This window comes from Amborella trichopoda, chromosome 3 (assembly GCF_054954075.1).
Source record: "Amborella trichopoda isolate Santa Cruz 75 chromosome 3, AtrichopodaSantaCruz75HAP2 v2.0, whole genome shotgun sequence".
Lineage (NCBI taxonomy): Eukaryota > Viridiplantae > Streptophyta > Magnoliopsida > Amborellales > Amborellaceae > Amborella > Amborella trichopoda.
In genome coordinates this window covers 7563706-7573090 of record NC_142338.1, presented here as the reverse complement: position 1 = coordinate 7573090, position 9385 = coordinate 7563706, and the positions used below count along the sequence as shown (strand labels likewise).

At 33.1% G+C, this 9385-nt stretch overlaps 1 protein-coding gene and 1 non-coding gene across 3 annotated transcripts; both read left to right on the top strand.

Moving 5' to 3' along the window:
- Nucleotides 1-1429: 1429 nt before the first annotated feature.
- Nucleotides 1430-6336, top strand: LOC18428949 (putative ribosome biogenesis protein RLP24). 2 transcript variants are annotated; one of them, XM_006838245.4, is made up of 5 exons: nucleotides 1430-1519; nucleotides 2018-2128; nucleotides 4352-4465; nucleotides 4553-4689; nucleotides 5856-6336. In XM_006838245.4, exons 2-5 carry the CDS (start codon nucleotides 2048-2050, stop codon nucleotides 6034-6036), a joined length of 513 nt encoding a protein of 170 aa, XP_006838308.1. In that variant the 5' UTR covers nucleotides 1430-1519; nucleotides 2018-2047; the 3' UTR covers nucleotides 6037-6336. The 2 variants fall into 2 exon arrangements, with proteins under 2 accessions (XP_006838308.1, XP_088719309.1); XM_088863183.1 differs by having other exon boundaries at nucleotides 2959-4465.
- Nucleotides 6337-6961: 625 nt separating this feature from the next.
- LOC148782711 (U6atac minor spliceosomal RNA) lies at nucleotides 6962-7093 on the top strand. Its single transcript, XR_016053137.1, has one exon. It is a non-coding gene; the product is annotated as a U6atac minor spliceosomal RNA (small nuclear RNA).
- The last annotated feature ends 2292 nt before the right edge of the window (nucleotides 7094-9385 follow it).

Sequence of the window (9385 nt, the reverse complement as noted above, 5' to 3'; positions counted from 1 at the left end):
GAAAAATAAAAAAAATTAAAATAGGTTTTGGGATTTTTGTGGGACATAGGAAATAATTAGATAGCTTTATAAATAGGGAAAAATTTATATAGAGCCGAGGCTCTAAACAATCAAATTGAAGCCTGCCACAAAAATTTCACTAGAAGTGATTGTTTTGATGCTTAAATATCTTCAAATTGATCATCTCGACATCAAGATATATGAACATGAAAAAAAAATGGAATTCAAGTTTTGAAAATAGTGTATTTTGTAATGCATTTTTAGACCATTACTTTTCAAGATTTTCAAGTTTTCTTAGATATGTCGATCCACACTATTTTTTAAGCTTTAAACTTTATAAATAAAGATAAAAATATATTTTAAGACTATCACAAAGATTTCCAGTATTGAAACTACATTTCTCGATACTATTTGAAAGTAGGCTCTAATTTGATTGTTTAGAGGTAGGCTCTATACAAACAAACGGCACCATTCTAAATATGGGAAAAGTTTATATAGAGCCGCTGCTCTAAACAATCAAATTCGAGCCTACCACAAAAATTTCACTAGAAGAGATTGTTTTGATGGTCAAATATCCTAGAATTCATCATCTCGACATCAAGATGCATGGACATGAGAAAAAAAATGGATTTCAAGTTTTGAAAATAGTGTATTTTGTAACTCACTTTTGGACTGTTAATTTTCAAGATTTTCAAGTTTTTATAGATCTCTCGATATACACTATTTTTTAAGCTTTAAACTTTATAAATAAAAATAAAAATATATTTTAAAGCTATCAAAAAGATTTTCAGTTTTGAAATCATATTTCTCTACACTGTTTGAAGGTAGGCTCTAATTTGATTGTTTAAAGCATAGGCTCGCTACAAAAGGCACCTTCAAATATTCATAGGAATATTTTTAATGCAGTTTGTATAGAGCTTAGGATCTAAACAATCAAATTAGAGCCTACCTTCAAATACTATCGAGAAATGTGGTTTCACTATTAGAATCTTTGTGATAGCCTTAAAATATATTTTTCATAATTATTTATAAAGTTCAAAGCTTCAAAAATAGTATAGATCGGCATATTTATGAAAACTTGAAAATCTTGAAAATTGACGGTCTAAAAATGCGTTATAAAATACACTATTTTTAAAATTTGAAATCTAGTTTTTTTTCATGTCTATGCATCTTGATGTTCAGATGATCAATTTGAAGATATTTAGGCATCAGAATAACCTTTTTTAGTTAACTTTTTGAGGGAGCCTCAAATTTAATTGTTTAGAGCCTAAGCTCTATATAAACTTTCCTCTTTGTTTAAGTTAATAAAAAATAAAATCCCCTATTCCGTGACGTGCCCGGTTACGGAAAATCGAAACCCTAGAACTCGGCAACTCCGATCACTGTCATCCCCCTCTTTTCTATATTGAATTCGAAGCACTTCAAAAACATCGAAGCCCTCTGCTTTCTCGCCTGGCGCAAATCCTAGCTCTCCATAAAGCAGCGACTGGTCTCTCCTTTGATTTTCCATTCAAACCAGGTTAAACATTGGTTCTAAGTCAATTCCCTTTCTCATTTCTATTGAATCTGCTCTTCTAAATTAGGGCTTAGAGCTTTCCCTTCACTTCTTGATTTAAATTAGCGAAGTTGGGTGTTTTTCTTTGTGTGGATGTGTGTTTTGCAAGCTCCAATACGAAATATTGTTTTTTTCTCTATTTTTTGAATGGCCAATCTAATTCTAATGTGAGATTCAATTGAAAATAATGGCAAATTTGATAACACTTTGGGAACTGACCTGCTCAGTTAGCCTATTTTGGACCTGGCCGAGCCACCCTCTTGGGCCTCAGAAAAAGTATTGGGGCTGAACCAGGGCCTATTGCAGGGAAAAAAAAAAAATTTGGGCCTAGGCCTAGCCCAAAAAGTTTGGCTTTGGCTCGGGCCAGCGCGTTCTTGGTGTTGTCTGATAAATTTCACAAAAATATTATATCATCTAATTTGGTTTCATTTATGTGTTTGCATGGCTGGTTCCTTGTTGCAGTTAAAGGGTGTACCTTGACTTGGATATCCAATGAGGCTAGAGAAGTGTTGGTTCTGTTCCAGCACGATTTATCCAGGTCATGGGATTCAGTTTGTTCGCAATGACTGCACAGTATGTTCCTTTTTTTGTTAAATTGCTAGCATTCTTTGTTTAATTTTATCTTCTTCTTTTTTTCTGGTTATAACTGCAGTATAGTTTTCAATCAGTCCAGTTTTTGAGGGATTTGTTTTGTAGTTCGAAAGTGAGATGAGTGAATATGAAGGGTTACGTTAGATGATATCCAACACATGACTAAGATTTTAAATAAGTTCAGCGAGTTTATAGTGACCAATTTCCTTTTGATCTTAATTTTTCTAAATGGATGAGCTTTCATAGCTTACAACCATTAGTATTGACTCCTAGTATATTAGGCATCATATATCTTTCCTATGATCTATGAATTATCTTTTTGTTTTTAGCTACCAGATTCTCTTGTTTTGCATCATATGCTTGAGACAAAATGCTGTTGCTCAATATTTTTGTGATTATATTAAAGTTTTCTACCCTTAATTATACTGTTATATTTAGGATCTTGTTTCTGTTTCGCTCTTCATTCAGCCAATTATTCTTTTAGTTCATTCAGCCAATTATTCTTTTAGTATCGTTAGCAATCCTAGGTGCTCATAAATATTTATAGATTGGGTAATATCAGAAAGTTCCATTGGGTGGTGGATTCAAAGCAGTCATTTTATTTGTGAAAGGGTTGTTTCCAGAGTCAGTCTTGATCTGTGTGGTGATCACATCAGTAGGTTTCACTTTCTTTGAGATTTGCTCCTCCATTGTTTTTTCTTTAAGTGCGGAAAGAGATGTAATAAATTATGACACTACTTTTTTCCTAAAATGATAATTTCTTATGCGAGTGGGATCCTTTTCATGACATATGTGAAATATGTCACGGTCAGGCGCAGGGTCGTCATCTGGATGGATCGAGCAAGAAGCATATGCCCACTCAAGAGCAGGAAGCGGGCTTTGCAAGGTCAAACTATTAACAGGATTTGCTTGTAGAGCTAAGCTATGGTTTGAGAGTGCTTTAATTCTTAGGGATGTGAGTGTGTAGTGGGTTGTGGTGGTTGGGTGCATTTATTTTAAAGTGTATTGTTTATGCATGTAAAAGGAATTACTTGGCAGTGAACACTACATTTTTACCGCACCATATCCTAGTCGGTAATCCACTTATAATAACCTGAAATTGCAGTACAGACAGCTTCAAGCTGGCACCTGATATTACCATTTCAAAAATGCAGACGCATGGTATTTTGACACCTATCCTGCTAAAGGTCTTTGTGGAGAAAGTGAGAAACCAAAGACAAGAACCAATTCATATCAAATCATTCACTATCCATGTCTCAAAGATTGAGCCACTAAGATTTGTAATTTAATTCAACCTCATTAGGTGCGTGTGCTATAAAGGAATCCTCCAAATAATTGCGGAATGAGGCGCATTGCTTTCGTGGGGGGTAAGGTTATCTGTCTCAGAATAGTGCTCTTCTTGGAGAACATTTGAGCATGCAATTTGCTAGTTTTTTAACTGAGAAAAGTTCACTCTATGGTTCTTTATCTTCTTCCCCAATCTTTTCTTTACTATGGAACAAAGCTTCGTAAATGTCACTTTGCTTTTGTTTATTTTTGGATGGGTTGGAAAGAGCTCTTTTGTGACCTATGGAGAACCCCCAAGAGAAGTATGTACGCAATCACGAGATCTTGATGATCAAATATGTTAGAAGTGATTTTCATATTGGGTCCAAGGAGGCTTGCAATGTCACCTCTTTAGAGGATATCTAAGAAATTGCTAGATTGCTCGAGATTCCTTGCAACATAAACAGTATTGTTTTGGTCCTTTGTCTAGATGTGGACGTATGTTAGAATGTGTGGGATGAGTCTTTACTGAAATAAAGTTAATAATAAAATATTACGGTTGGTTATCCTAAATCCAAAATTAAAATCTGAACTAAATAAATGCATCCGGAGACTGCTTCATTTACAAGATTCTTTCTTATGATATTAATGGTTGGATTAATTTAATTGGTGCTGATTTTATTGATACATTTGAATGTTGCAGTTATGATATGTGATCTGGGGGAAAGGACTTCATTGTATGCAAAATAAAAGAAAATTAGACTGAATATCTGCAACCATGAAAACTTGTTTGTGGAGTTGTATTTAGACTAACCTAGTACCTATTGCTACTATTTATGTATTTGCCTTTTTCATGATGTAATGTTCGGCATAAATTATTTGTGAGGCTTTAATCGCAGTTCTAATCTCATTGCAATTCTTCTCTTTAATATTGCACAGGTTTTCAAGTTTTGCAGATCCAAATGCCACAAGAACTTCAAGATGAAGAGGAATCCTCGTAAAGTGAGATGGACGAAGAAATATAGAGAATTGCATAACAAGGACCTTGCACGGGTATTTTCGATTTCTGTTGGGTGGTTCTTTCCACCATCCTTTAGTACAAGTTTTCTAACCTGGTTACATTTTTTATTTTACCATCAGGATACAGTCTTTGAATTTGAAAGAAAGCGTCAGAGACCAGAGAGATATGATAGAAATCTTGTGGAGAACACTCTGAAAGCTATGAAGAAGATTGATGAAATTAGAGTAACCAGGAGAGAGAAATTCTGGCTAAACAGGTATTTCTCCTCATTCTCAGAATTCTCTAGATCAATCAATACACTCTTTAAGATGAACTTGTATAATGGAAAAGGAATACACTCTTTTAAGAAAAATGTCAACTATATAAGGATCAAATTGTTTGCACTATCTCATTTAGTGAGACTTCTCCTTAACATCTTTGAATATCCAAGTACCTTTCGGGCTTCTCTAATTCACAAAGCATTTGACAAAGCACGTTTTGGGCTTCTCTAATCCACAAAGCATTTGACAAAGCAGTTTCTAACATTTCGCATCACCATCAGTTCAGAAATCATGATCTTAGTCTCTGATATAGTTTTTTTTTTTCATATTATCAGTATTGGTCAATCCTGGTGAGCAAAATAAAAAATTGGGTCTTATGTGAGGTTACAATTTTAGTGCTGGGTTGATTCACCTTTATTTATTTTTGCTCACTTCTATTTCCATCTCTCAGTTATTTTTGTAGTTGAAGAGCATTCCTGTATATTACATTGTTGATTTTTCTTTTTAGGGGTAAATTAGCCATCATTAGATCCTCTACTCTTATGTGCAAGTTGAATTTCTTACTGGTCTAAAGGCGAGTTTATGTTAAAAAATGGAGTTGAAAGCCTCCCAAATAAGTTTACTTCTTTCTGGTACTATATGGTTTATTTGGAGTTGAGGGAGAGGTTGTTGACGAGGATTGGTCAGTTAAGATTAACAAATAAATAAACAAATAAATAAATAAAAAGGATTATTTGCAGGGTGACTAGAGGTACTAACAATTGGCCGTTTTAAAAAAATTGAGCTTTTTCTTTCCTAGTATTGTTTTTATTGGAGCAGAATTTCCTTTCCTAGAGGTAGCAATAGAGTAGACCATTGTTCAATGGTACTGCATGATATAATTTCAGGCGGTTATTATTGGCTTTGATGGTTTGTTATTTGATGCTTCATTGATGTTATAAATGCAATGTCCAAATGAATCACATGATCATGGGCTTGGATACACGTCCATTTTGAGTAGCATATGCACACTTCACCCTTCGGCCCTTTGCCTACTGCATACATTTTCCTTTGGATCTTTGGTAATTACATTGGAATAGCGATTGAACTTTTTATCCAATTACAAGAAAAAAGACAGTACTTCAAAACTTATAAATTTTTCCATCGGGAACTTTATTTGCAGAATGAAAGTAAAGAAGAGCAAGGAGAAAAAGGAAGACTTAAAGGAGCTGGAGCAGGGAATAGACTTGGTGAAAGCCCCTCTTGCGTTCCAGGAGGATTCTACCTTAACTATTCCGAAGGCCAAGAAGATGAAAGTGGTGATCACGAAACCAGAAGAAGAGAGACGTCAAATGGAAGAGTGAAAAGATATTTTCCTTATCAGAAATGCTTTACCTGTTCTCTTGTTATACTTTGCTTGCTTCTTTTTTTTTTGGGTGGGTTGTTGATTTTACCTGGCTTTGCAAGAATTTAAATGGATGAGTGAAGTCATATTAGTTTCTCTTCTTATTTTGTTTTATGGTTATTGGGATCTTTTTGGTAAACCATTGCCAAGTTGAATTGGACAATCTTTTTGAAATCCTGCTTCCTGAGGCGATGCTGTGGAAATTTTGTACCACTACAGGAGATGCTATGGAAATTTTGTACCAATACAAGAAGAAAAATACTCTTTTCCCTTTTCTTCTTTAATATGATTATGACTGCCCCAGACGACCTTTTGTAGAATTGTGGCTTACAGAATGATATACTTAACTTCCGAACAGAGCTTAGTTTCCTACTAAAGCACAGCACCCTTCAAGTCATGACAACATAAATTTAAAAGTGCTTTACTCTGCGTGAAGGAAAAATTCAGGTCGTGGCGTTCTACGGTTCCCATGAGTTCTGGTTAGTAGTTTATGTACTGGTTAGTAGTTTATGTACTGACTTACGAACCACTAACCATCTTTTACCTTTACTACTGTGATTCTTTGCTATTGCTAAGCGTTCTTGCCCTTTGACATGTCCTCCAATATGTTTTAATGTTCAGCTTTGTTCCCCATAATAGGAATTTGAGGTTGCCTTTATGTATTAGAGAACAGAAGCTGTTATTTTTGCAGAACAGCTGATTTTTTAACCTTGAACAGAAGTGCACCTGGGCCATTTCTTTGTGGTCTGCACGTATCACAGAGTTTTGTATCTCTAGATTTGCACCATATTTGGAACTTCAAGGATTAACAATGAAAGATCCGACATCGAAGACAGTATGGCAGTTACCTCTATATATAGAAAATTGAACCATGGGCATGCACCTTGTTCGTTGGAAGGAGAGACGGTTGACATCTCCCCTGATATCGACGGGAACAGCCTTCGGGCTTTCTTGTTACAGAATGCAGATGATCAAGGCACCCCACCTCATTGAAGTGGATCTTACCTGATTTTTTTGATAAATTATTACACATTTTCTTTTATAAGTTAGTCTAAATTTTAAAAACTTGAGAGAGGTGGATAAAAGTTATTCTTTTGTATCAACTTAGTCTTTGTGATTTTGAGTTTTTGATAAATTATTACCTATTTTCTAAATTATACCTATTTTCTGTCATAAATTAGTCTAAAGCTTTAAAAATAGAGGTAGGTCTATTTTTAATGGACAAAATTTATTTTTTTAAATCAATTTAGTCTTAATTTTTTATTTCTTTTTAAAAATACAGCTGGGTCTTACACTATATTTTTATACAGTAATCTTTGATAATTTAGTATATTTTTTTGATAAATTAGTCTTAAATTAAAAAATAGAGGTGGTTCGTACATATTGCTTTATAAAGTAATCTTTGATAAATTAGTCATGTTATTTTATGATTAATTAATCTTAAATTTATAAAAATAGAGGTAGGTCTTACACAATATTTTTATAAATTGATCTGAATTTTTAAAGGAGAAAAGTATTTTTGCCAATCAATAGTCTTAATTTTTTTTCAACAAAATAAAAAAAAAATCAATAATAGAGGTGAGTTTTACACTATGTTTCCTATTTTATTTTTTTTAATAGAGGTGGGTCTGACAGAATGTTTTTTTGTAAATTGATCTCTTTTTTTAAGGAGAAATTATTTCTTGTAATCAATTTACTTTTTTGAGAAAAACTACAGAGGCGACTCCTACACAATGGTTTTTAAAAAATTATCTTAATTTAGCGAGAAAATTTATTTTTGTTAACCAATTTCCAGAATTTCAATGAAATTTCTTTCACAGGGTTGGATCTTAAACCAATTTTTCTCTATGAACAAATCTTACCCAATTTTTTTGGCAAAGTAGTCTTAATATTTTTTGATAAATTAGTCTTAAATTAAAAAAAAATCAAGATAAGTCTTACACAAGTTCTTTACAAATGAGGTGGGTCTTGCACAATGTTTTTTTAATATCTTTTGAGATTGTATGTAATGAGACCATTTACCTTTAATACAAGGAGGTCGAATTCTTTACAACCATTTGATAGAAAATCTGATTGTTTGGGTGTGTTATAAAATTCAAGAATTTTTTCTATTGCAATCATCTAATTTTACTTTCAATAGTCAAGATTAATTGTGACCATTTTGAACTGAAGATAAATAGTCATTGTATACTTTTTTATTATCTTTTTCTCTTTTTTTAAAAGAAAAGCAGTTGATCTACAGTCCAACCCACTAACTAACGGATGGATTTACTGATATCCTTTTAGGCATAGATAACCTTTCCATATCAACTTTCACAGCAGTTTCAGGATGTACAATAAACCATACAATATAATTATCTTCGAGGTCGGGAGGTTGAGTTTCTCTGCATAAATCAACAGAGGAATGGGGCTACTGATGCCTTCGCTAGAGATACGTTTTGCATTCTTACATCCTCTTCACGCTCTTCCTTGTTCACCCTTTTCTTGTTGTTTTGCTCTTTCTTTTTGTTTCTTCAGTCTTTCGTTTCTGCTGTATTGTATTTTTCATTCCTACAATGAAAATTCATTGTTAACTGTTCAAAAAAAAAAAAAATTCCAACATACTCTCTCTCTCTCTCTCACTCTCACAATTTTGTGGTTGTAAGCCTCAATCTTATCTTGCTTGCTACCAGAGTCAACAGTTTCAATTAGTGTTGGCCAAGGCCAGTCAGAAAAGTATTAGAAAAATTTTTAAAATAAAAATATTGAAAAATATATTTCTAGATGATTTTGATGGATTTTAAGATGACTTGGAAACTTGTTGTACCATGATTTAATTTTTATTTTTTAAATTTTCTAAAATACATCCACCTGTGTAGATATTATCATATATATCCAGAAAGCACCTTTGGAAGAAGCTTGTACCCTTTGTAAAGGGTTTTTATTGATAAAAAAGAAAGATAATTCAAAATCTTATTTTCTAAATTTTCTTCAGCTTTGACAATCTTTTTACCATTCCCATCACTTACCTTACTTTTGCTATTTTGAAGTACTTTTTACAAAATTTTGTAATTTTTTATTTTTATTTGTTATTATTTCCTGTGGGGTGAGGGAAGGGGCGTATTTTGGTTAAAAAAAATTTACTTTTTTAGTGGAGGGTAAGAAAAATAGTATAGAAGCCGTATAAGAAAGGGCAGATGCCTAAAAAGTAGAAATTGGGGGATGTTAATAAATTTTTTATAGAAAAAGATGGGTTACAATCATATCTTGCACATCACATGAACTTTGGAAACCTGGATGCCATCCATGATCAATGCCATTAAGTTCAC

Excerpts from the sequence above, each read along its gene's own strand:
- LOC18428949 (XM_006838245.4), top strand. The coding sequence starts at position 2,048 with ATGAGGCTAGAGAAGTGTTGGTTCTGTTCCAGCACGATTTATCCAGGT. Across the intron at positions 2,129-4,351 it reads TTGTTCGCAATGACTGCACA|GTTTTCAAGTTTTGCAGATC; the intron begins GTATGTTCCTTT and ends AATATTGCACAG. Across the intron at positions 4,690-5,855 it reads GAGAAATTCTGGCTAAACAG|AATGAAAGTAAAGAAGAGCA; the intron begins GTATTTCTCCTC and ends CTTTATTTGCAG.